The 25532-nt window shown below is 42.0% G+C and overlaps 4 protein-coding genes across 6 annotated transcripts in view; 2 read left to right on the top strand and 2 right to left on the bottom strand.

The window, feature by feature from the left end:
* Positions 1–19916, bottom strand: part of psmd1 (proteasome 26S subunit, non-ATPase 1) — a 44693-nt gene extending 24777 nt beyond the window's left edge. The window contains exons 1-16 of one of the 2 annotated variants that reach the window (XM_076277936.1): positions 19758–19916; positions 18793–18836; positions 18612–18685; positions 18338–18507; positions 18045–18253; positions 17704–17847; positions 17285–17511; positions 17109–17166; positions 16448–16579; positions 15837–15925; positions 15644–15722; positions 15381–15554; positions 15179–15290; positions 14245–14441; positions 13568–13663; positions 12750–12814 (exon numbers count right to left, since the gene is read on the bottom strand). In XM_076277936.1, coding sequence (XP_076134051.1) covers positions 12750–12814; positions 13568–13663; positions 14245–14441; positions 15179–15290; positions 15381–15554; positions 15644–15722; positions 15837–15925; positions 16448–16579; positions 17109–17166; positions 17285–17511; positions 17704–17847; positions 18045–18253; positions 18338–18507; positions 18612–18685; positions 18793–18836; positions 19758–19773 — 1886 coding nt within the window. In that variant the 5' untranslated portion in view covers positions 19774–19916. The remainder of the gene's footprint in view (positions 1–12749; positions 12815–13567; positions 13664–14244; positions 14442–15178; positions 15291–15380; positions 15555–15643; positions 15723–15836; positions 15926–16447; positions 16580–17108; positions 17167–17284; positions 17512–17703; positions 17848–18044; positions 18254–18337; positions 18508–18611; positions 18686–18792; positions 18837–19757) is intronic. The other variant, XM_076277937.1, reaches the window with a different exon arrangement.
* htr2b (5-hydroxytryptamine (serotonin) receptor 2B, G protein-coupled) lies at positions 3717–10092 on the top strand. The gene is made up of 3 exons (XM_076277935.1): positions 3717–3800; positions 7466–7666; positions 9164–10092. The coding sequence occupies exons 1-3, from the start codon at positions 3728–3730 to the stop codon at positions 10090–10092; spliced, it is 1203 nt and encodes a 400-aa protein (XP_076134050.1). The 5' UTR covers positions 3717–3727.
* Positions 19917–20369: 453 nt separating the features above from the next.
* On the bottom strand, positions 20370–22553 carry LOC143116666 (uncharacterized). 2 transcript variants are annotated; one of them, XM_076277934.1, is made up of 3 exons: positions 21492–22553; positions 21108–21182; positions 20370–20985 (listed from the first exon to the last, which is right to left on the bottom strand). In XM_076277934.1, the coding sequence occupies exons 1-3, from the start codon at positions 22222–22224 to the stop codon at positions 20897–20899; spliced, it is 897 nt and encodes a 298-aa protein (XP_076134049.1). In that variant the 5' UTR covers positions 22225–22553; the 3' UTR covers positions 20370–20896. The 2 variants fall into 2 exon arrangements, with proteins under 2 accessions (XP_076134049.1, XP_076134048.1); XM_076277933.1 differs by having other exon boundaries at positions 21093–21182; positions 21492–22548.
* ttc14 (tetratricopeptide repeat domain 14) overlaps positions 22035–25532 on the top strand; it is a 35400-nt gene continuing 31902 nt past the window's right edge. Inside the window, exon 1 of the mRNA XM_076277930.1 lies at positions 22035–22125. The gene's annotated coding sequence lies outside the window, so the exon portion shown is untranslated. The remainder of the gene's footprint in view (positions 22126–25532) is intronic.

The following is a 25532-nucleotide window of genomic DNA, read 5'->3' as shown; positions in this document are numbered from 1 at the left end:
GACACACAACAGAGTGCTGTGAGCTGGGACCAAACGGATCCTCCGTGCCAGGTGTGGCTGACACGACACTGGACAAGAACCAAACCATTAGTGGCCAGGTGTGATTTGCATACCAAACAGAAATGAAACTGAGCAAGGTTTTAAAGAACGGCATATTATGGGACAGGATAATTTCTATGGAAGACAAATTATGGTTTGGGAGTCAAATTCTAAATGGAATGCTAAAGACAAGAGGGAAAAAGTAATTGACTTTAGATATTGACTAGGTCTAAAAGATGGAAATATTGTGCAGACACCAAATTTTACATACGACTTTCAGTGCCAACAGACATTAGGACCATTCGTGGACCTTGGGGTAAGCTGTGCGGATCCAGCAGAGCGGCTGCTTGGCTTCAGCACAGCACGAGTGGGGTTACAAAATATTAGTAAGTTAAGCTGGAAAATCTGAGTCAGTGCTTGACCCGAATTTTAATGTATTTGAACCAATGTTTTGAAGTGGCAGGCACATGGCTGTATGCAGAGCAGAGGGGTGGAGAGCAGATGTGTCTTAAACACAGACAGACCATGCTGTGCCAACACATAGGGGGGCACGCTGGCAAACACTCACATCGGAGTTCTAAGAGCAAACGGAGCTGGCAGATAACCTTTGGGTCTCAGGGTAATTAAAAGGCAATTTTTCACTGTTGGCACGGTAGGGACTACGGTGGGATGGTGGGAGGAGAAGCGGGTGGGGTGGTCACAAGTTCATTTAAAAAAGATGTCGACAGTTAGGAGCAAACGCTAACAGCTGGGGAGGATGGGGGTGCTGCTTTCTCTGGATTTTGATGGACAGACCAGACCATCCTGCAGACAAAGCCAGACACCCAGCATTCACAAAAAGACGTAGACACCTGTGGTGAATTAGCATTGTGTTCAAGCATAAAAGTCATTGGTAGGAGGTCCTATGAGACCAGGTGCAAGTCCTGGGGTCTGGGCTACCTTCTGGAGAGGCATGGGTGGGTTGGCGGGAGAACACTATATATGTGAAACAACTGAAGTTCTTTTAGGGGAGCTCTATTTAGATTTAAGGATCATTAGGGACCACCAACTACCAAACAAACCGCAGGGAACACAGCGAACAGGGAACACCATATTATTCTGAAGGTTAAACACCCAGACAGAGGAGGAAGCAATCCCTGCAGATATTATGCAAAAATGGGTGTGGACTAAAAACAGCACACATGGGTTATGGTCCAATCAGCAGTTGGCTCTCGGCGCTTCCAATGACGCTTCATTTCACACTTTCATTAACATTTCTTGCAGCATAAATATTTATAATCCTAAGAACTCGAGACAAATCTTTTCATTTTGGATGAACCTTGTTGAAGCGACACACTGACGTTAGCTCCAGTAACGTCAGAATGTACCCATTGAGCGAGCACCAGGATCCTGCTCGCCCTTCCTCCCCCATGGACAGCAGCGTCCATCTTCCACTTGCCCCCATGCAGAGCAGAGCTCTGGACTCCAGAGTGACAAACATAAACAGTAGGGCCGCTGTGCTGGAGGAAATGACCTCCCAGAACCACTGGCACACGTCCAGCACAGACACATTCATCTGTTTTCCTCCGGCCCGACTCGCAGAACAGCTCACCAGCACATGGGGGAGGGGGGAGAGGAAGACACGAGCCAGAGACGAGTCGAGCAGTGAGCCAATCAGAACCGAGCGTGAGAGGAGAGCGAGGGAGCATGAGAGGGAGTATGAGAGGAACATGAGGGAGAGGGAGAGGGAGAGAGCGAGCGTCTGAAAGTTTTGAACCTGTGATCATGCTAGGTGATGCGGAGCCGGACTGGGGATTCTTCCAATTTGCCGGGACAAAGGAAATTCTTCGGCAAGGAAAACAGTGAAGTGAGAAGAGAGATATTTGGGATTTTAATTTTTAACACCTCACAGCCAGACAACTTGTCAGGACTACGGTGATGTTTTCTTCTCTTTTTTTCCCTCCTGTCTTTTTTGCCAGAAATTTAACAGACGACACAAAATTAAGAGCAAGCAAGGGCCACTGACATCTACCTTACGGATAGTGGGTCAGTGCAAACACATAAATGTTTGACACATGAAGACCTTCCACACACGCTGCTGAATCATGGCCGAGAACATATCTGACACACGGAACAATCGCTTAAAAGGGTAAAAGGACTGGATACGATAGCAGGTAAGAACAAAGGAACTGAAGTAAATTTCAATTCAAGTGCCTTCAAAATGGCACTTGAATTGAAATTTAAAAGACATTTATAGTGATTTAGAACAGTTAGGACAATTTAATGGGTTGAAAATGTATAAATCTAGATAATTACAAATGCATGCAGATTTCAAACAACGAAGGCGACAATTAAGTACAATCTCTGCTTCAAATCAACTGTTATAAGATTGACAGCTAAATTAATCTAATGCGTTTCAGAAAATTATTGGAATCTGTGTGAAGTTCACATTTAAGGTTGGTACTGAAAAAAAATTCTTAATTTCAGTTCTACACTTTTCCACATTTACTTTAGAGCAAATTATTTGGGTAAAGGACTTAATCTAGGCTAGGGGGGGGATATTGTGAGGGTTAAGATATTTGTAAAGAAACAGGTAATTAAATATAACGGATAATTATGAGTCTTTTTGACTCAAAGGAGAAGGATAAACATTTTCAAAAACCCTTATATTTTCAAATACACTAATTTGAGCTTGAATTTCATAATAATACAAATAAAGGCTAAAGTATTAGGTTAGTTCATGAAAATCTGCTAACTTTCAGGAGGGCACACTTACCAAAGCATAAATTCATATCAGTAAAATATAAAATTTACAAAATCTACAACACAACACACTCAGCCAGAACTGGTAACAGCTCATGGTCACTTCCTAGGTTAATTGCTTCTCTATGGTCTGGACCGAATACAAATGAGCAAACAGGAAAGTCAGATATCGTTTGTTACAATAAATGTCACTCCTCTTTATAGAAATGGCAGTTGAGGAAAATGTGCAGTCACATGTGGGAGAATGGAAGGTTGCAAGAGTGACGATAACAGAATTTTTTTTTTATGCATCCCTCTTTACACCTCTCAGGAGGACCACTAATTCTTTGCGCAACGCAAACCGGATGGGGACTGCACCATACCAAACAGCATGACGCAGTACTTAAGGGCCAGCAACCACCATAACTGAAGACACAAGCCGTGGCTAATGGATTACTACAACAATCTAAAGTAGCAGGACAAGAGCACAGACAACACCAATCTCCTCTTCCCCAAACGAGGGTGACGTTATACAGCTGATGGGAAAGAGGGGGGTCACTTGTGAGCTGTTGCTGCCACCGCACACCTCCCTCCTGTTGCTGGCCCCCACCCCCTGCCCGTCCTGAGGGAGCCCTGTGAACATGCTGGCAAAGCCTGCGGGGACCTCCAGAGCAGAGTGCCTTCTCTCCCTCTTCCACTCACAGCCCGGTCAGCCAGCACGAGCCCTTTGCCCTGCGCCATGTCCCAGAGAGATCAGGTATCCCTGCTGCTGCTGCCCAACACCACCGACCCCCTGGACTCTAACGCCTCCCTGGTGGAGACGGGTGACGGAGAGGACCCCCTGCCCCTGCGCTGGGCCTCCCTACTCATCCTGCTGGTCATCATTCCCACCATCGGGGGCAACATCCTGGTCATAATGGCCGTGTCGCTGGAGAGGAAGCTGCAGAACGCTACTAACTACTTCCTGATGTCGCTGGCCGTGGCGGACCTGCTGGTGGGCCTCCTGGTGATGCCTCTGGCCCTGCTGAGCGTGCTCTTCAGTAAGTGACCACCCAGTCCCCCTTCCCACTGTCTCCGCACTCCTTAGGCGACTGATGTGCACGGTCAGAGTTAGTAATCTATCAGTAAGGAGTATTATGGACTCACTCTGCCCGCTGCTAGCTGCACTGTTGCGTTTGCCTGCCGTCTTGTTCTATTCTATTGTGTCCATTTGTTGGTGCTGCTGTTGTATTTGAGCCAAACTGCTATACAAAAACTGCCAGTTACGCCGAGATTCTTTATGTATTAAAGAGAATGGTCTCACAAGGCCCTCAAATAATTAAAACAGGCAACTTTCAAGCGCCTTCTGTGTCTGAAATAAATTAACATTCTATGTAATTTAGAAAAGAAAATAGTTTATAAAAAAAAAAAAGAACTCCATGAGTGTCAGAAAATCCAAACAGCATTGCTGACCAAATCATAAATAAATAAATAAAATAGTGCTACACACATACACACACACACACCCAAGCTGAGGGTGTAATTAAACTGGTGCAGTGAATCTGCAAGTTGCTGACCCTGTCCTTCGTGCGCTGCCTGATAAATCCTCACATAAACATCTCTCCATCCAACCGGGGAACTCAGGCACGCTTACAGTGAGATGGAGATCAGATCAGACTCTAGCCTCCGAAACACTACAAAAAGCAAAGCCATGTGTGCATGCAGCTGTGGTTCTAAAACTGCGGAACCGAAAAGCATCTCTGCCGATGCTTCTGTTGTGCTGTTGGGATCCAGCAGGTCCATTACTTCTCATCAGTTAGAGCAGTCAAGCTCCAATGGCATGGCATGTGTTTCACCTCAATCACGCACAGGAGTGGTCAGACAGATGTCAGATAGACAATGCTATCAGTATAGGAACCATGTGCTGCTACTCAAGTGGACGCAAAGGGGAAAATACTGAGAAGGGGGAGGGTTACTGCCTCAAATCAATCCATCTCACTTTCAAGCCAGCCGTTGTTGAAAGAAGGAAGGGAGATGGCAGAAACAACAAATACGACACGCATGTCCTTATCTGGTAGGACATCGACCTCACAGCTCACAAAGAAGCTTGTGCAATGCGGAGATGAAAAAGAGGCTACATGAAAAGCAGCGGAGCACACGAGAGGCCCTTTGGAATAGTTTCAGGATGGGGTGGTGGAGGGGACTGTAGGTCACTGCACTGTACCAAGATGTTAGACAGAAGGGACCTGGGGGGGGGGGGGGGGTGGTCAAGGGAGCCTAAACAGACATAAACAAGACTGTAGTGCTTCACACAGGTCACCAAGCAGAATTGTGCACAAGTCGAGTGACTACAACAAGTGTACTTAGTGGCTTGTGGCGTGGGTGCGCGAAAACATCTGCAACTGGAGAAGATTACAGCAAGATGGGGACTATGTGTGCTTTAAATCACCTCACCAGTCAACGAAGATAAATACACTACTGTCAATCTGAGCACAAAGAACAGTCAGTCATCTACAAGCAAAATGAACCAGTACAGTGTATATTAAACAATGCTGCCGTGAGTTAAACCCATGGCCCTGATAATACAGTATTTTAAGTGCATTGCTTACATAGAATATTCTCTGAAAGTGAAGTAATGTTGATGTAAATGTAAATTTGTTGATGTAAAGCTGGGGGTCAAGGATTTTCACATCTGTGGAGCAGGTGAGCAGATGCATCACCTTGAACAATTTGCAATGGTAAAGCCATCAAAACTAAATGCTCCACGATTACAGCCGAAACTAGACAAAGCTTTTGAAGCCTTGTCCCCCCAGCCCCACCCTTACTTTTTCATAGAAGAGAACATGCAGTGGATGGAAACATGGGAGCCGGCTTACACACCCAGACCACATAGGTGTTTATCTTTAAAGGGGTGAGAAATATTTACGCCAGAGTATTTACGCCTTGGCAGAAAACATCTGTTGCGATTCTCCATTTCAGGGGAAAAAATGGCGATCGTGAAAAAACACGTATAAGGGGTGTCCCAGACAGGAATGAGACACAAGCCATTTTGGTACTGAAAGCTCTCTTATAAAAAAAAACTGTACAGCTGACAGAGCTCCAGAACAGATCTGGGAACAGTACCTTACACACACATGTTGAAGCAGTTTGCACTTCCACAGGCATAAGATACATAAGAGATAGATCACTTAATTTGCTGGAATGAAATGGGCTGAAACTCAAATTTGCCAGAGAGAGGGCCACAAGATAAACACGAGGACATAAGAGATTAAATGCTTGTGAGCTCCTGAAGGACCCCATTACAGAAATTGCAGCCTCTTGTCAAATTTAAAAACAAAACATGGCTACAAAGGACCTAAGGAATTTCAGTCAATTTGCTGCAGATCTGATAAAATATGTACAGCCTAAATACTGCAAGTCTGACTTCATCATTCCCAAATACAGTCAACTAACATCATTGTGACTCAGGTCAAGGAACATCTAAGCTTCACAGAGACCTAAAATAACTACAACCACAATGGAAAAAACAACAGACCATATTGATAATAACAAGAAAGTATCAGCCAGTGTTTTAGTTTAAGTATCAGCCAGTGTTTATACTGTGTTTTATAATTGTGCATAAACAAACCTTTGCCAAATCCACAGAACAGAAACACTGCTTGCCACAAAGGGTTGCAATTAAACATGTTATTAATAAACTAATATTTAAACAAATAAGTATCCCAAGCACATCCTCCCATACAAAAATGCTAGTTTGCAAACTGAAACCTCAAATCTTCTATTTGAATTAAACTAAGCCAAAAGATGTTTATCAACCACCAAAACCTCATTTGTCTCAAGCAGACAAAAACAATTCCAGAAACAAATGAATGACCTCCACATCTTCTTTATTGGCACTGCTGTTTTATAGGATATGTACAGACAGAAACTGCAAGCCAAAAGCTTAAAGCCCAGTCAATTTCCCTGAATAAACAATAGCCCTTCATATTTACAAATCTTAGTGGGCAATGTCACCATGGTCTAAGAAAACATTTGACCTGTGACATTTCATGGGACTAAACCCCTTAAATACTATATTTAAATTACATTTTGGAAAAGGCTTCAAATGACGGCATCTTTAACCAAATTAATTTTAAATGGGACAAAGTCCAACTCAATTAGCTGGCAATGTGCTGTTTGGACCCCAAAATAAACAATGCTACAATGACCGCATATCCAAATCAGGAGTAGTGTGAGCTCTTAGTCACTGCAAGAGTCCTTGGAGATGCTGGCCCACTCAGAGACAAATGGGCTTCTAATCATCAGAACCATTTTCACTCTTCAATCTCATTCTTGAGCCAATAGCATGGGCTGCTCCAATTCTCAATGTAGACTGTAAACTGCAAAAGATCTAAACTTATGACTATTGCACATTTCTGTGTTTTTTTAACACATAAAAAAAAGGAAAAACTGAAGCAAATTATTTTTTTGTTTGTTGTGGCATCTTCAGTTTGGTTGGATGACCAACAAAAACAAATACAAGTTCAACTATATCACCTCTAGGTTAATTATTTTGATGGACAATATACTGAACTAAAGAAATAATATGAAATAAAATGTTGCTTAACTATCCCAAACTGCATCATAGTAGAATATTTTTTTGTTACAGTGAAGTTCCATTTTACATTAGCAACAACATCCCATATGTTCCCGTATGAATAAATGCTTTCTGCTCTTTATGCTCCAGACTCTGACTGGCCACTTCCCGAGTTCCTGTGTCCTATTTGGCTCTTCTTGGATGTGCTCTTCTCCACTGCCTCCATCATGCACCTCTGTGCCATCTCCCTAGACCGGTACATAGCCATCAAGAGGCCCATCCAGCACAGCCAGTACAAGTCCCGGGCCAAGGCCATGGCAAAGATTGCAGTTGTATGGTTCATATCGATCGGTAAGCATGTGTGATGGGAGCCCCCTCCCTCTACAGGTGACTAATGTCTGTAGGACTGACTAACGTCTGCTCTCAGCCCCATCGTTGGCCTATTTACGACGTACCTTCTCCTCGGGGTGTCGCGTTTGGTAATGGCTGGGACATTTATCCTCAAAAAAACAGTCTATATAACCTGAATCTTCTTTAAAAAGTTCAGGCACATGGGCAACTGTTTTATACGAACACATTTGCGAAACCATGCGCAACACATTAAACCTGACATTTAAAGAAGCAACAGGACACATGCCACACCAGAGGAGCAGGAGCCAACAGCCCCAGGCTGTGCAGCAGGAGACGCTGCCGAGAGAAGGCTGGGAACAGCCTGTGAACGTTTGCCATGTTCCCTCACAGGTCAGGGACCGTAAAACAGGGAGACATTCAACAGTCATACTCGGGAGACTTCAGAGAGTTATGAGTGTACAGAAATAATCTCAAACAGAAAATCAATTTGTCCCCGATTCAAATAAATGTAAACCAATACCACTAGGGATCATTTGGTGGAGTTCATTGTGCGTTGTGCATATCAAATCTGTCCAGTCTTTGTTTACTCCTTTCTGATTAATGTGTTTTCCCATTATTTCTCACCAAAACTATCTGCGTCAAGCATTTCTTCAACATCCCCTTGTCTTTGAAACTGGACTGCCGCTGACTGACCAGTGAACCCATGTTTACATAAGTGCAATGATTTCCTTTTAATGATTCCTGTCTCAGTTACACAGTGGCTTTTAGAGGAGAAAAACTAAATTAAACACCTCGTGAACCATGCTCGTTAACATCTAGCCCAGACAATTCCCCTTGGCTGAGCTGTTTGGAGCGAGTCGGCCGTGGTGCAGCGCCTTGGCTAAGACATCCTGGCGGACTCAGACAACGCCCCTCCAAAGGCAGGCCCCGTGCTCTCAGGCTCGAGGCACACAGTGTCGGCAATCCTCTGCTTTTTTAGCCTGTGCTGGTTTTGCCAAGCTAAAAGGTAGACGACAGTAGATTAAAAGTAATGACGGCTGTTCAGAGCAATGCAAGTCTCTTGGTCTGTAAAAGACTAATGGATCCTGTGCGGACTTGAGAGGTAGTACATGAGGGGTTGAGTAGTAAATGAAGGGAGCTACCAGTGTTTCCCATACATTGACTTATTTGTGGCGGCCCACCACAATATCAACATTGACCACCACACAATGATTTTCCAGGTTGTACTAAATTGTGCTTAGCATCATAATCACGCTGCGCTAATTTGTTAAAAACTGTTGCATTCAAGTTAATTCTGCAAACCTACCACCACAACTGAGCTACTATTCCATCATTTCCCTCTAGTCCTTTAAAAGTATGTCTAAATATCAAACAGAGAAGACCTATTTGAACTCCATCTGTGCCAGGGATTAAGAGCAAAAAGTACACTTTCAAAACTCTTCAAGACTTTGTTCAGAGAGCTTCATTATATGACCAATTGTGTTCTTACTTCTACAGGAATTGCCATACCGATTCCAATCAAGGGCCTGAGAAGCTTCCATCACCCAAACAACATCACCTTCAACCAAAACCACACTTGTCTGCTCAAGCAGGACAGTTTCTATGACTTCATCATGTTTGGATCGCTGGCAGCTTTCTTCATACCACTCACCGTAATGATGGTCATATACCTGCTGACTATCCAGGCCTTACGCAAAAAGGCCTACTTGCTCAGGTCACGGGTGACACAGCGCTACTCCAGGCCCACCATCTCCACAGTGTGCCAGCGTGAACAACCCAACTCTTCTCCATCAGACTCCGCCAAACTAGCAATGCTAGAGGGGGTCAAAAGAGAACGAACTGGTAGCCCCCCCAACCCCTTCATGGGTCAGGACATCCCTATGCGCAGACTGTCAACCATGGGTAAAAAGTCCATGCAGAACATCAGCAATGAGCAACGGGCATCAAAGGTGTTGGGGATAGTCTTTCTTCTGTTTGTCGTCATGTGGTGTCCTTTCTTTATCACAAATGTAACAGCAGTACTCTGCAAGAGCTGTGACATTAAGGTGGTGGGTCGGCTCATGGGCATCTTCGAGTGGATTGGCTACGTTTCCTCTGGAGTTAACCCTCTGGTTTACACACTTTTCAACAAGAACTTTCGCGAGGCGTTTGCCCGCTACATCACCTGTAACTACAGTGGAGGGCCCAGGCCCCCGAAAGTGCAGCAAAAGACCCTGACTCGTATTTCCTTTCGTTCCTCCGTGGCTGAGAACTCAAAGCTCTTTATGAAGCATGGTATGAAGAATGGCATCAGCCCAGTGAACTATCAGAGCCCTCTGCGAAGGAGAGCAGCACCAATCCAGTCCTCTACCAGCGTGTTGCTGGACACTTTACTGCTCACAGAGAATGATGACTGCAAGCCGGATGAAAATGTTAGCTATGTGTGACCTTTTGAACTGGATGTCACTAGATACAACAAGGGAAAGTCAGTTAATATTGTGGCTTTCTAAGAACATTACTGGCAACAAAGCTCTTCTAATAGGTGGAAGCATTGATCTAGCAATATAAAGCCTAATGAGTTGAAGGGGCTGAATCAGGACCCAATTGTGGATGCCAGCAGTTGGTGGAATTAAAAAGTAGTGTGGACATTCAGTTCATCTTCTATTCTAACCCAACTTGCTTGCTCTAAGGGCATAAGGGAGATTCAATGTTGACAGTCAGTAGAAGTCAATCAAACACAGCATGGATTATCTTTTGAGCCTTCTATGTACACATGACTTACTGTTCTTGAATGTCACCTGATTTTATTGAAAAGATGAAAGACTATGCTTTTTTGTGCCAAATAAGCAAAAGATTTTTACTTTGCCTTTAGAGTCAGATTTTTTATGTTTGGAGAAAAAATGCCAACCAATGATTGTACATGCTAAGTGAGACAAAGAAATATGTGGGCAGACTTTGGTGTCCTTGCCAAATAAAATAAATAAAGGTTAGAGACAGAAACATTTCAGGATTCATAGAGAACAACCTTTAAAAATATGCAAAGCTGGGTTTGCCATAACACAGATGTATCTAGTATTAATGACTGTTTATTTAAGTTTTCATAATGAACTGCCATGAATACAACAGTGAGAAAAATACTACACCTCAGACAAGATTTTCATTCCTCTACTGTTGCAACAATGTGTAAAAGCTAGAATCATAAGTCATTGTAAAGCTATCTGAATGTAGGTAACCAAAAACACCTCAAACATCCATCATCGGATTTGTGCATGACCCCATAATGGCTATAGCTAGTAATAAAATCTCAACCAGTCTTTCTGTGATTAATCGCCTTTCACGAATGCATCCCAAGTAAAATCCATCAGAAAGACACACGGATTGGGCAGATGAATTAAGGGGGAAAAACAGAGCTTAATCGCATTCTGCCAGCGCCTATTGTGTCTGATACAAGTGACAAAGAACTTTAATATTCAGGGGTCGATGAACTACAATACCATATGCCTCATTGCAAATTTAAGAATTCTCTTTTTGGCCACATAAATGTTAATTAAGGCTGGTAAATCTGCTGGGGAGAAGAGCAGAGGAAATTTGGGAGATGGAAATCACTGAAACCTTTGGAACTTTCACACAAGGTATATTGCTCCGTTGGGTACTGCTTTTCTATTTGTCGGAAAGTGCGACTGAAGAACACCTCTGAATTGTGGCAGTTCAGGAGGCTCTCTAAACACAGGAAGGATTTACACAACGTTTATCTTGCAGCCAATTGATCACGGGAATATCACATAGCCTTTTTTGGGCTTAAAATAGTCCACCCAGTTCCTCTGCTTGGCCCCAAGCACGGTTACACAGAGCAGAACTGCCTGATGGGTAAATTCATGTCAGGGAGAGAGAAATGGAGCTTCGTGAGCAAATTAAATATAAAAGGGATGAAAAAAGGAGGAGGACTTATTATGGTACTTCGAGAATTGAGTCGTAATGACCTTTGCCACTGCTCTTCAATTTCACATACTAAACTCATTCTTAGAAAAACAAAGTTTAACGGACACAGACAGCAGTTTACCATATCCCAGCCAAGATAAAACACAAATGTTAGTAATTCGTATGAAATATTGACTTTCAAAAAAAATTACGCATTTAACCTTTTTTTTTTTACAAAAATAAAAAGAAGTGGTCATCCATAAAAACACAGAAGCTGTAGTCATTTCCGAGCAACATAAAAATGAAATTTACAGCTTGTGCATGAAACCATTTCCGCTTGTTAATATAAACAATCTCAATTAGGAAGTCATTTATTGACAGTGTTTTGACTAATGATAATTAAAATGGTCTACACTCACCGTGCTGAAATATATTTTCAAAATAAATGCACATAAAAAACAAGCAAGCAAGCAAGCAAGCCTCTTTCAATACACAAGGATTACTCCCCAAAAAAAACACACACACACACACACACACACACACACACACACACACACACACAGATCTCTTTCAGACTCTTACTCGGCCTAATTAGGGCAATTCACCATTCAATCACTGTAACTCACAACATAGGGTTTTAGGTCTACAATACAAAGTTCAACCTGTTTTGAGGGCAAACACCACAATACATCTGGCACACAATGGCAGACAATAAAGCACAAAGTCAACTCAGAAAGAACCTGTATAAGAATAGTATCTCAACAATACACACCACAAAACTAGCTATCCGTACTAGGAGCAGAGGGAAGCCATTTCCAGTAATTGCAAATAATGTATGTTTGTTTTTGAATGTTTTTAACATAAAGGCGGGAAGGAATAATGTATGTTTGTTTTTGGATGTTTTCAACATGAAGGCGGGAAGGAATAGACAGCAGTGCGAAAGAAATACCTTACAACGCTTATTTAGTGGTCAACAGTCATTCAGATCTTCATAAACACATTTGGAAAATATTCGAAAAGAATGGAAGGAATGTCTTCTTTGTGCACATATGCAGACTGTCAGACAAACTAGCAAAGTTTTCACAGCCTGACATTTTAAGATGCTTAGCAAAACATGACCTCTAGTGGCTACAGGAAGAAGTGCAGGACAAGAGCAAGAGTGAGTCAAGAACACGATGACACTTACCTAAACAAGATGAAGCCAATGGACTCAACCGCTGCTCTCCTCACATCATCATTTACGTCACTGACCTAAAAAATGCAAAACAATCTAAGCATATTTTGAGGCTTTTTGCCTTTATTCAGACAGGACAGTGAAGAGTGACAGGAAACAAGTGGGAAGGAGATGGAGTGGGATCGGAAAATGACTGTGGGTCAGATTCGAACCCGGTTCCCCAGGTGACCTCGTTGAACACTTGCACCAAATAGTATTTCTAGTAAGTTATTTTCTACTATTTCTAGAAATAGTAATATTTCTCAGAAGGATAGAATAATTCAAAGCATTATATTTGATGGGACATATTTAATGGGAGTGTGGTTGTACTGTGATCTATCTGTAGACTCTTCCTGAAATTAATTTTAAGAAAGATGTGCATAATAATAATTGGCAGTCAGCAATCTACATAGTGTAGTAGCTAAGGAACTGGGATAGCATGTTGTAGCCCCGCTTCCACCGAACAAGGCACTTAACCCTGAGTTGCTCTGGGAAGAATATAACTAATATAATTGACATATGAAAGTTGCTTTGGATAAAAGCATCTGCTACATGAATAAATGTAATGTAAATGGAAAGAGACACAACTTCAATGTACTGGCCTTGTGAAAAAGAAATACTGAAATGATATCATGGCTCACATTTGGCATTGTGATGGTAATACATCAGTGTTTGTCTATTTTGTCTGATTCTGGCTGATACAAGTCAACTCACGTGACTTTTATTTATATAGCGCATTAAGCACTCCACATACAGTACAAGATTACAGGAGAGCAAGAAAGGGGGCTTACAGCCACGTGGAGCAGGCGTCGGATGGCCTTGTTGTTCCCGGAGCCGCAGTAGGCCATGGCCACTGTGTACATTCCCGAGCGTCTTAGGATGGGGTCCTGGAGCCACAGAGACAGAGAACAGAACATCAGGGTGCCGTCTGCAAAGTGTGGGTGCCCTGTACACTCTGTCACACAGAGTCTACAGTCTGTGTCTGTGTGTGTCTGTGTGTGTGTGTGTCTGTGTGTGTGTGTGTGTGTGTGTATCCAGCCTATATAATGAACAGTACAGGAGATGTTCAGCCAAATAAATGACTCAGTGTTCTGTGTTGCATGTGTCTGGGACTGCATGTCTGGATGGGGGGCCTTAAAACCAGCCATGTTAATGATACAGTCTCCAAATGTACACAGGTCTGAATACTGGGGTCTAACAGAATCTACAGCGGCATAAAATAACAGGTAAGCCAAAGGTCAAGTACACAGAGCCAGTACAATTAATAGCAATTAAATATTAGATAGACAAAAGAAACACTACAGATGAGGCACATGAAAAGACAGACAAAGCTATACCACACTACACTATAATCTCTTGGGCGATACGATACGTGTTGTCATGATGTACAAGTACAACAGTTCAGTCAGTGCACAGCAGGAAAACAGGGTAGCATCCCACCCTGGAAACCACTTAGGGCGTGTGGTACCTTGTCTCTGCAGAGGCTTTCGATGAGCGCGTCAGCTTCCTCCATCCTGCCGTACATGACCATGGCGATCCCCACGGCCAGCCCGCGCAGAATCTTCTCGTGCTGGGTCTCCTGGGCGTAGCCTACCATGTCCTCGATGGCCTGGGCCGACTTCGAGCCCAGCATCACCAAGCCCAGACCCAGACCAGCAGCCTCTCCTGTACAGATGCACACGTGAAACAGTTGAGCACAAACACACACACACACAAACAGGAAGACGCATCCAGAGGAAAGGCAGGTCACATACACGTGCCAGGAGGAAGACAGGAACAGAGACACAGAAATCAAGACAGGAAAAGAAAGAAGAGAGAGAAAAAACAAACAAATGCAGACTGAAGTGGGGACTGAAGATATGAAGCATTGTTGGGGCTTTGTTATGACAACTGTCTTCTCTTGCAGACACAGCAGAGCAGAGCAGATAAAAGAGGATGAGCCGAGTCACTAATTACTGGTCAGCTTCCATCAGGCACTGTCCCAAGACACCGCTCTGCTCAGGACCAAACACAGGGCCCAACATGATAAACGCCGGCATTTATTGGGCATCGGGAGCCAACGAGGACATAAACCTGGGCCGCCACTGAGGAATGGGTAAGCTTTCAGAGACTGGCATATGCAAGTGATTAACTATGTTAGCAAATGAGCTACCAAGTCTCTCCTCAGGAAGATGCTTCTCTAAACATCAGCTAGATGGTGTTTATATACAGATCCGCTATAGACATTTTATCACATCCGAGTTGAGATGATAATGAGGGGAAAAATGGCTCGGGATTAATGAGACTCGGCGCTCTATCTGCCATGGACCATTTATGGTTCTACGGCAGTCTGTTCTTCAGTGTTCCTGAGTAAGACAGTTGCCTTGTAGCTTGGAACAGCAGTGCTATTGTGATCCACCCACCTGTAACTGCGTCATCTTGATACAGGTTTGACTTCAGAAGATCATAAACATCCTGTCGTGCTGTGCCAAGGGCTGCTAAGCCAAGGCCCAGGGCACCACCATGGCGCACAATCTGTGGAGGAAACCAGATCAATCCAATGGGTTCAACATAATCTGGAAATGTGATTTCCAACAACATAAATGACGGCTCTTTGACACTTACATCGTTGCTGGCATTCTTGAGCTGACTGAGGAGATAGTCAATGATGTCCCCTCCATGGTTGGCATGAATGAGACCCAAGGCGTACAAACCACCACCTTCCTGATAGGCCGAGCCAGGCGAGGTGTCCTTGGGCAGGTATGTGGCCATCAACTGCAATGCTTCTTTTTCATGGCCCTGCACATTAACAGAGGTGACAATTTAAAATTTTAAAACATTCCCTCATCACTGCACTAAGAAAACTTTGTTGAGACATAAAGGTTGACCTTGTGGATGACACCAAGGCTGGCTGTGGCTGTAAATTTGGCCCAGTTGGTCGCCCTTGCGAGCCACTCCAAATTCTCTCTGTTCAAAATGTTTTTAAAAATACATTAACATTTTATGACTCTTTCTGTGTGTAAAGTGTAAAGTAAACTTAGTCTTGGTTACTTTCATAAGACCAAATATAAAGGACCCTACCTTAGAAACTGGTCACTTGTGGTTCCTGTATGCATGAAGGAGTTGGCTATGACCGTTGCTGTGTGACACACTGAATTTCGAACAGCATCCTGACACACAAAACAAACATGAAGGACAACTTAGTTGAGGGGGCTTAAAAATGCATCCAAGGCACCAACCAATACTATGAAAGAAAGTGTGTGTTTTTGGCAGGTTGTGTCCACAGTGTAATTCCCACCAGGCCAGGGCGATTTAATACAATCAACATACTTTTTTACCTGCAATTCTAAATATTAAGAACTAGAATTATCACATTGTGGTGGTATGTCTCCATAGCCTGGCCCCCGTCCACCAAATATCTCTGCTCATTTTCATTATCAGATACTAGTCTGACTCCTTTCAATGCGTTTACATCTACCTCAGCCATCAGGATGGCAGACTTAATGAAGTAATAAGGCATATTGATAATTCTGCATCCTAGTAGTCAAATTCTATTTTTAAACTACTTTAAATTGTATAGCATCTGAACTGGATTTATTACAAGTGCAACAATCTGATCATTTTCAAATCCCACTTTCTATTCAGCCCTTTGGTGAAATAAACAAAGCATCTGCCCCATTCAACCATCTTACCTTTGTGTTTTTCAGAATCATCAAGTCCGTATTGTTATTTCGAATAAGGAACTGGAGATGCAATTCGATTGCCATTTCTCCGCTCAGTATCTTAATCATTTTGGAGTTCTGGTCTTTTGGTTCATCTTTCTGCTAAACAAATAAAAAGCAATTGGTGACAATATCCAAAATGTCAATTCGACATAATAACTTTAAAGCAGTAGTAAAGGGTCTTGATCTAAAACTAGCAAACTAACTACCTAAAAGGCGGGCATAAACCTTGCGAGCACCAACAGCAGCGCTGAGAAAAGCTTGCTAGAGCACTCTAACAGCTGTCCTTGCTAGAGCACTCTAACAGCTGATGTTTAGCAGCATCTTGCTATGAAAGCTTTCCTTACATTTTCACAGGGTTTCCGACCCGGACCACGGAACAACAGAGTGCGTAGCCTGGTCGGCTAGTGGGAATGACAGGTGTTTATCTGTTTATCTGACCATGTGCCATCAAAATTCATTTTGAAGAGGATACATAAACTACTTGCTTTGTATTCAGAAATATCATTTTTTTTGTGGTCAATTTTTTCATTGTGTTGCATTAACCTGGCTTTTTTGATAGAATATAAAATGTCTTTAGATTATGAATATCTGTTTACGATTCCAAGACACAATAGGAATGTACTCTCACCAAGTCAGCCTTTCCCGCAGGTGAGCTTCCAACTTTGTCTTCAGTCTCCATGGCATCACTACAATATTTGTAATAAAAAAAGATAAGAACATCCTCTTTTGTACGAGGTTAACGATAATCCAGGTTACATGTGGAGCGAAAGGTACAAGTAGTTCTCAAATGCCATTCTTCCTCACCTGTCCTTTTCTGGTGTGGGCACGGTGCCCGTGTTGGTGGAGCCAGGCACAGCAGGGATTGGCGTGCCGACTGTGCGCAGGTTCTGAATGACTGACGAGAGGAACTGTTGGCTGGCGCTCTCATACAGATCAAAGCAGATCTGGTAGGCCATCAGCAGGTTGTCCTCCTTCACTAGCTTCTCCAGGATGTCACTCACTGCTTGTGGGTCATCCAGGAAAATCAAGCACTGGACAAAAACAGGACACAATATACATACCGGTAAGTGGATCGAGCCTTGCATAGATGTATAAAAACCCAATGGAAATAGGAAAGGAAAAATATGCCACACATGTTGAGGACCATGGTACATAAAAGGCCTTTTCACCATTGTGGTCAGAAAGGAACAAACAATAGGTTTTGGTTAGTGGTCAGTGGTTACCTGGCAGACATTGATAAAGTCAGGCTTCTCCAGGTTCATGTAGAGTTTCACAAGAACTCTGAGGACCTCATTCCGGAATTTCTTATTCTGCATCAGTGACATGCAGATCTTCAGACTGTAGGCAAGGAGTCCCCCTACATCATTCTAAACACAATGGAAAGGATATTATTATTCTGATCACATAAAAAAAACACATCATATATGCTGGTCTTATGAGACAGTATTCTTACTGTTTTCAAGTATAACAACATTACAAGCAGGCAATACTGAGAGAACATTTCAGTTGCTTAACATTTTAAAATACCAAGTTAAATAACACATAAATGTCCTCAACTACATACCGATTCCAAGATGGTTTTCTCGAAGATGTCCAAGCGCCGTGTCTCCAGAGCAATGCCAATGGCCTGCTTGTACTTGTGGTCATCCAGGCACCTCTGGAACATCTTATTAACAATGCCCTCCAAACGGGGATCAATGGTCTTCTTCTCCTCATCCTCTGGCAGCTCAGCATTTTCCACACGCAATTTGGTATAGTGATCAATGCATTTAGCTGAAGACAAAATTTGAAAAACATGTCAAGAATAATTTGTAGCTTATCCAACAAAGTAGCTCAACTTTTACTTTTAATGCTCACCAATAATGGTCTCAACATATTCCGAGTCATCTGTCACATTGAAAAGGTCACCAGCACCAAGGGCGTAGTTCAGGGATTCTTCAAAGGCTCCAAGATGATAAAAAACTTTGGAGGCAACAAGAGCTGCAAACTCCCTACTCCGGAATGTCTCATCTTCATACAAAACCTCACTGGACAGGAAAAAGATTCTTTACTACAATTTGACACAGTAAATATTAAGGGTTCATACTGGGATGAAAACAGTGTAAAGAGACATCAGTCAATCATCACTTACATCTTATCAACAGATTCTGAGATCTCAGCCCAGAAGTCATTGACAATGGCATTCAGTTTATGAAGAGCAAATTCCTGTGGACATAATTATGTCAGAATAAGTTTTTTCAGTACACCACTTTCGAGATAGTCTGCCAGTCTCCTGATCTAAAGTGTTCAGTGTTTAGGCCGCACATGTTTACCTTCAGCTTCGGCTCGTCCTCATCCAGGAGGGATATGATTCCAGCTTTAGAGAAAACAAATGACTCAGATCACGGCTGTAAACAGCGACAAACAGCAATAACATCGGGTCACGTTAGCTAGATACCCATCAAGTATCAAGATAAATGCCTTGCATAACACCTACATGCAACGTTAATCTAGGCTACATCAATCGACATAAAACATTAGCACGATATCTTATTGTTAACGTTAACGTTACACTCCAAATAGCTGACCTAACGTTACCCAACCATAAAAAGCTCAAATAGAAGTCAACAAAAACGGTCCACCACTACCATTTCCCGTTACTGTTATCGTATAATAATAAGAACAACAAAAATGTTGAGAAGCCTGTAACATTAGCTATCTAACATATCTATCATAACATAAGTTAACGTAAGCAAAAGGACTAACATAAACGTTAGCGGTCTAACCCCCACTAAATTACAGAGCAAATTCACTTGTTACCTGAAATATTCACCACATATACGTCTAAAAACAATGTTTAGTCATAATTGAGATCATTGCGGTTCAGACCCATACGCTGACACCAACAAATATTTGATAACTAGCTATGTTAGCTACCGGTAAAATGTCAGTCATCGTTGGCTAGCTAGCTAGTTACCTTCGGTCTCTATGCCAAAAGATGGCTTATGCTAATCTACAGATGATACTATGCTACCTAGCTACCAAGCAGGCGCTTTGCTTGCCTGATAAAGTGATAACCTAACGTTGGAGATGTGACGTTGTAGATGTTAATTCACATTTACAGCCTGAAAAGCTATTATTACAAACTTCAGACTTTTACAGAGGGAATTCATACATCATTTTAAATCTCCACAGTTAGTTGTCTAACGTTATCTTAGCTAGGATAGCAACTTTGAAGGCTGGCTAGTGACTCAGCTATATCAACTGCATTTCTGACCTAAAGAAGATTTGTGCTTACCGGCAGAGGTGATCATATTGTGCTCCTTATTCACCTGCCCAATCTGCACTCACTAAATTGAATCTAAAAAACAACGAGTCTCGACTATATTTCTTCAATTGTAAACCCCGTTAAACCAAAGGGGCAAACGTTCACTGCAACTTGTATCACAATGAGCTTTTCTTTTGTCAGGACCCTTTCGATCTCAGCTGCTTGCCCAAAACGTGCCTGACTAGAATAACGATAAACAAATTTCGTAGTTTCATTTGAAAACGTAATTTCCTACTAAATAATTGAAACATAAACTATTTTAAACATATTTTGTTTTTAACCACGTGCCATCATTTTCACACATTCATTCATGCCTATTATAACTTTGTTTTGAAAAGTGCTATATAAATAAAGATTATTATTATTATTATTATTATTCTGCTCTTCTCCAATCATGCGTTGTGTAGGTAGCCTATATGGTCGGATTTTGTGTATGTCAGAGACAGAATATATTTATAATCATCCTCTGCGAGTTTTGCTTAACTCGTGAAATCTTTAGTCTGTGTTCTTCAGTCAAGCCTTGCATTATATACCTTTATGGTTTAATAATACCAACAACAACAACAAAACAAACACACTTAATCTGGTAAAAGGAGACGTGTTTAATTTTCGTGAGAGTAAGACAAGTGGTGCTATCCAAAATTATAACAGAATATTTTCAAAAAGTAATAGTAAAAGCTATGTCTAATGTAATTAACATACAGTAGCCTATAACTTAAAATTATCGCAACATGCATCATTGTGGCATATCACGACATGCATTTACAACCCATCGACAGCAATACTGAACAAATTGCTAAAGCATAGGGCGAGGCCTACTTGTGATCAGTCACCTAAAATAAACATAAGAATTTTTACATTTGACATTCCCAGATCCCAGTTCTCATAATGTATGGTTACAATGTATTAATGTATTTGCCATAGGCGAGCCACACTATATTACAAAGTGCCAGAAGTGCCACTGAAACAAATTACTCCAAGTGAGACGAGATATAGCCTATATTAGATCATTTCAAGTGAGATGAGCTATAGCCTATATTAGATCATTTCAAGTGAGATGAGATATAGCCTATTTTAGATCATTTCAAGTGAGATGAGATCTAGTTAGATCATGACTCAGATGAACTAATTCCATTGGAAAAATCTCCTTGATGTCCTCTTGACTTTAGTGGGATACCTTCAACAGTTTCCACGGAACCTACAAGGATAGAGAGAATCATCCATGTCACTGCAACACTGCCCACTTGTATGCCATAGCCTATGTTCTTTGAATTAATTACTTGCATGTCCATGCGAACTACATACGAGATATGCAGCTACCTCTGGGTTGTCTTCGTTGCCTCCTCCGAGACAAACATTTCAGTGACCAGAGACGGTTGTTTGTTCTCACATTATCTGGAACATTAGTGGAAAATACGAAACAATTTACCATACAGCATAAATAGCCTAGCCTATAGCTGCATAAATGCATTCTTATGATATGATTTCCAATGTAGGGTATAGTGGTGCTATTAATGCATTCAAACTTCTTCATCTCCTGACAATCATTTGACCTTTTTATCACAGTATAGCCTTCTTTGATGTTGTCTGTAAAGATTCCATTCATTGAATGTTGCTGTTCAGCGATACAATTTACACTATAGGCAACAAGAGTCCGTTTTTCCTGGATAAACATAACATAATTATTCTAGAATATTACTCAACCTGGAGAAAGAGACGAGTGGACAGCTTTGCTGACATGTCTCTTGATAGATATAATTTTTTCCACAGTGTTTGGAATGTATAGACCAGCCCATACGGTGTCACTGGAATGTTTTCGATACACTGAGTGCAGTAAACGTTCCAAAACTTGAACAGACTGAAGTGACCCCCTAGTCTCATCTACGGAGTGGACCAAACCAATCACAGCAGGAAAGTTTGGAGAATGTTTCGTCCGGGCTTTCACGTCCTTCATAATTTCCTTGATGCAGATGTGATTACAATTGCTGCTGATGTATTCGTGCTTGAAAATAAATATTATCATGGCAGAGTCAATTAATCTGGCGGCTGCTGTAGCATTTCTGCTCGACCTAATCGTCCTGTGAATGTCACCATTAACTCCAGGTTCATTTCCGTCCATGGCTGAAACATCCATACCTGCCTTGTCTTGAATGGGTAAAATGTCTTTGATATCTGCCACGTCGTTCAATGTATTGGTCTGGTTTTCAGGACGTGTGTTGTCATTCAAAGTCGTGTTTACAGAGCTAGGATTATGTTTACTGTCGCTGAACATTTCATCAACCAACGTCTGCAATGAAGTGCTTTGATTGCCGTCATTTTTACAGACCTCTCCAATCAGGTAAATCTTCTCCTTGCCACCTATACGGCGTATCGTTTGTTGAAATTCATCTTCAAGCTTTTCTTGCTCGTCACCTTGTCCAGCCCCTGGTGCGGCCATGACTAACCGATTTATTTGAAACACGGTCGATTAGTTTTGGCTTTGTCCCCGTATCATACCAAAATTAAATAATGCACTTGCGGTAGTGTTCTTTCAGCAATGCTAGCGAAGGGTTATATCCCATGGCGCGTGCGGGAGCTTTAGTAAATTAAGCTCGCTAAGCTAAAGTCTGGCACTATGTTGTTGCAATGGACTGTGGGGCTTTGAGGGTGGAAGTAAGGAACAGCCTCCAATTGGTCAGTTTAGCTAATAGGTGAGTGACCATCACATAAAATGTAACTTAGTGCCAATAGTTAACTTTTCATAGGCTACATGAGTAGCATGGAAGAGCCTTCACAATAGTTGACTTCTTAGACTAGAACGGATAGTCTAGGTCCTTATGAACCAGACTTTCTCTTCCTTAAGTTATTTTGGCCTCAGATGTTGAATTTTCACTCGTGAAAAAGAACCTGCCCAATAGTCTAGGGCCACGTGTCATTTAAATTAGGCTATTCTTAACTTTCTGATTAAAACTAAAAAAACGATTTCTGATTACAACTTCAAAGAGTAATAATGACATTACTTTGATGCAGATGCACTTAATTCTGTGTCTCCTTGGTTGGTTTGGCCATGTTTGTGGTAAATGTTTGTGGCAGATTTGCATTTGTGGGAAACAAATGAGTTCATTAGAAAATATTGCCAGAAATTTGCCAATGTTGGCCGCTAGAGGCACAGAAGTTTGCCAATGTTGGCCGCAAGAGGCAAACTTCCAGCAAAGTTCTGGCAACAACAAGTTTGCCAATGTACTGTTGCCACTAGTGGCAAATGTGTTCGCCTGTGATTTGCCAGTGAACTTCTGGTGACACCTAATTTGCATATGACATTGCTGCAAATTTGCTGCAACATTGCCAAAAGTTAACCCGACTGTTTGTCAGAAACCTAATTTGCCTGTGAAAATATGACCTTCCAGCAAATTTGTTTGCCAGAAACCTGAAATTTATGTTCTCAGAAAATAAGATAGGCCAAATTACTGATTAATTGTTGCAGGTTTTTCTTATCCCTGTCATGTGCAGGACCACTAAGTATATCCTTGCCCCTCGAATGTATTTCTGTATTGTCAATCTTTAACTGCTTCAGATGTAAAGAATTTTGGGTTAACTCCTGTCGTTATAAATGTGCTATATAAATTAAGTGACTTGACTTTAAGCTGTAAGTTTGTGATCATGTAGTCCTATCATGTTAAAGGAGAATTCAATCGGTTTTTCCTATTTCAAGATGCTGCAGCCAACAGCTGTGGTTGTGCTACACTCTGGGAAGGGACGGGCAGGGATGGGCAACTGGCCCTCTAGTACAGTAGGCTACGCTGTGTTTGGAAAATAGGCTCCTGCTAGATTTTCATGTAAAAATGGATTTTTCTGCATATTTTGCTAATATAGAGTCTAAGGAACAAGATTTTTTGTCTTCAAATTTTCATGATCCATCTTTAGTGTTTTTATCTGTATGTTTTAAAGGGACACCAGGCAAGTCTGATGCTTTTTCTCTACGAAACTCCCCCTCGCTCGGTCTGAAGCTCTTTTCCTTTTCTTTGCGTCTTCCGTCAAGGGTTTTCGCTGCTTCTTAGCGATTATAGTCCGAAAAGTGATTTTCATTTCATTTTCTTCTAATTTTTTGACAATTAATTCCATTTCCAACACAAAACCCGCAGATAATGTAGAAAGGTTGTTGGTTCTAAAACAATATCCATAGTTTTCAAACTTTGCGTGTCTGAAAAGTGTAAAAACACTTCCTCCCTTGTTGCCTATGTCAAAAATTATTTCTTAATCTTTGCTTTTCTTAATGCTTTCCTTGACCTGCCATGTCATTCTATTGTCTACCTTAAGAGAAATTTGTCTTGGAAATAATCTATAATAGTACAGGCAACACAGTACACCACTAGGTGTCATAGGCTACGTTGTTTGTTGCTGCTATACGTTATCTCCAGTGGTTCCACTGTTTAACTTGCACAGATGCGCACACACAAGAATAAGCACTCACACCACTACCCCCTAAGGCTATGCCTCTTTATTTGATAACAATAAATTAAGAAATGTTTCCTATTCTGGGAAATGTTTAGTTTGCTTTTCTTTCTTTACCGTTTAATTGTGCCGGAAATTATCCGCGGACCAGCAATCTCCTTGTCGAGGAGGCCCTAACCCTGCAGATCATAAACAGAGAAAGCATAGGCCTACTGTTTGCTTTGAGCACAGTTGCATGTCCAGTGTACACGGAGAATGACAGTGTCTTGGAGCGGCCGCAACCCCGCAACTCCACTTCCAACGTCATGATTCCGATATAGATACGCCCGACACTTCTGCTTTTTATCTGGTGGTGGTGGAGTTGACTGGACATCTGAGGCTTCAGACGTTACCAATTTATCATCATCCATCGCGTCTGGCCTCTGAAAAAACGTTTAAGGCTAGTCTGCCTGGGCCTGGCCATGTTTGAACCGCCTCACTCATTTGTTCGTTGTTTAACATGGACGTTTTAAAGGGACACCAGGCAAGTCTGATGCTTTTTCTCTACGAAACTCCCCCTCGCTCGGTCTGAAGCTCTTTTCCTTTTCTTTGCGTCTTCCGTCAAGGGTTTTCGCTGCTTCTTCGCCGGCTCTGCCATTATACACATGTTTGCAACAATCTCTAGCATTTCGTTAGCCTGCCTCTGTGCTGTAAACTGATCCTGCTTCGGTCGGCGGGTAGGATACACCGAACTTGCAAGTGGGATATTCTTCCTACAGGCAGTAGGGGCGGGCGAGAGAGCCTTCATTCGCCCCGTAATGAGTCATTTAACCATATACCGATTTACGAAGATGATTCATTAACACGAAAACGTTGCCTGGTGTCCCTTTAAGTGTGCGCTTCCTATTTGAAATGTTTCCTAATGAAATATTTGAAATACAGCATAGGCTATGCGTGATGTTTAATAGCTTTCAAACGGTAGAGCCTGTACATTTAAAAACATAGCCAGAGGACGTATTGCTTTAATATAGGCTTACATTGTAAGGCTTATTCTCAAATTCAGATTGCGTTAGGGGGACGGGATTATTAGCCAAATTCAATCGGACAATTTGACCGGAGAGATTTAATTTTGTCGGACATTTCATTTTTTTTCCGGCCAATGTCCGGTGATTACCGGACAACGGAAACCCTGCAAATAACTCAAGGGAAAACATTGGTCAGACACTAAACCATGTGCATTGCTCTCTTTAATCTGGTACGCCCTCCAAATGAGCCTGGGACAGTTGGTCAAGGCTAAAATTAACACCATCTTGGTCACTGTGATGCTAAGCACTA

The sequence above is a fragment of the Alosa pseudoharengus genome, unplaced genomic scaffold (genome assembly GCF_046254945.1).
Source record: "Alosa pseudoharengus isolate Yale_2024_CS ecotype anadromous, Long Island Sound unplaced genomic scaffold, YU_APseudo_1.1 YU_APseudo_1.1_scf_11, whole genome shotgun sequence".
NCBI lineage: Eukaryota > Metazoa > Chordata > Actinopteri > Clupeiformes > Clupeidae > Alosa > Alosa pseudoharengus.
Note: the sequence above shows the minus strand (reverse complement) of the source record. Positions and strands in the feature narration are given on the sequence as shown.

What these genes read in the sequence shown, in the direction of transcription:
- LOC143116666 (XM_076277933.1), bottom strand. Translation starts at nt 22,224, where the DNA reads ATGGCCGCACCAGGGGCTGGACAAGGTGACGAGCAAGAAAAGCTTGAA. An exon ending in CCACTCGTCTCTTTCTCCAG is followed by an intron (nt 21,183 to 21,491) that starts GTTGAGTAATAT and finishes CTAATGTTCCAG; the next exon opens with ATAATGTGAGAACAAACAAC. An exon ending in CAGAGGTAGCTGCATATCTC is followed by an intron (nt 20,986 to 21,092) that starts GTATGTAGTTCG and finishes CTATCCTTGTAG; the next exon opens with GTTCCGTGGAAACTGTTGAA.
- htr2b (XM_076277935.1), top strand. Translation starts at nt 3,728, where the DNA reads ATGTCGCTGGCCGTGGCGGACCTGCTGGTGGGCCTCCTGGTGATGCCT. An exon ending in CCTGCTGAGCGTGCTCTTCA is followed by an intron (nt 3,801 to 7,465) that starts GTAAGTGACCAC and finishes TTTATGCTCCAG; the next exon opens with ACTCTGACTGGCCACTTCCC. An exon ending in TGTATGGTTCATATCGATCG is followed by an intron (nt 7,667 to 9,163) that starts GTAAGCATGTGT and finishes TTACTTCTACAG; the next exon opens with GAATTGCCATACCGATTCCA.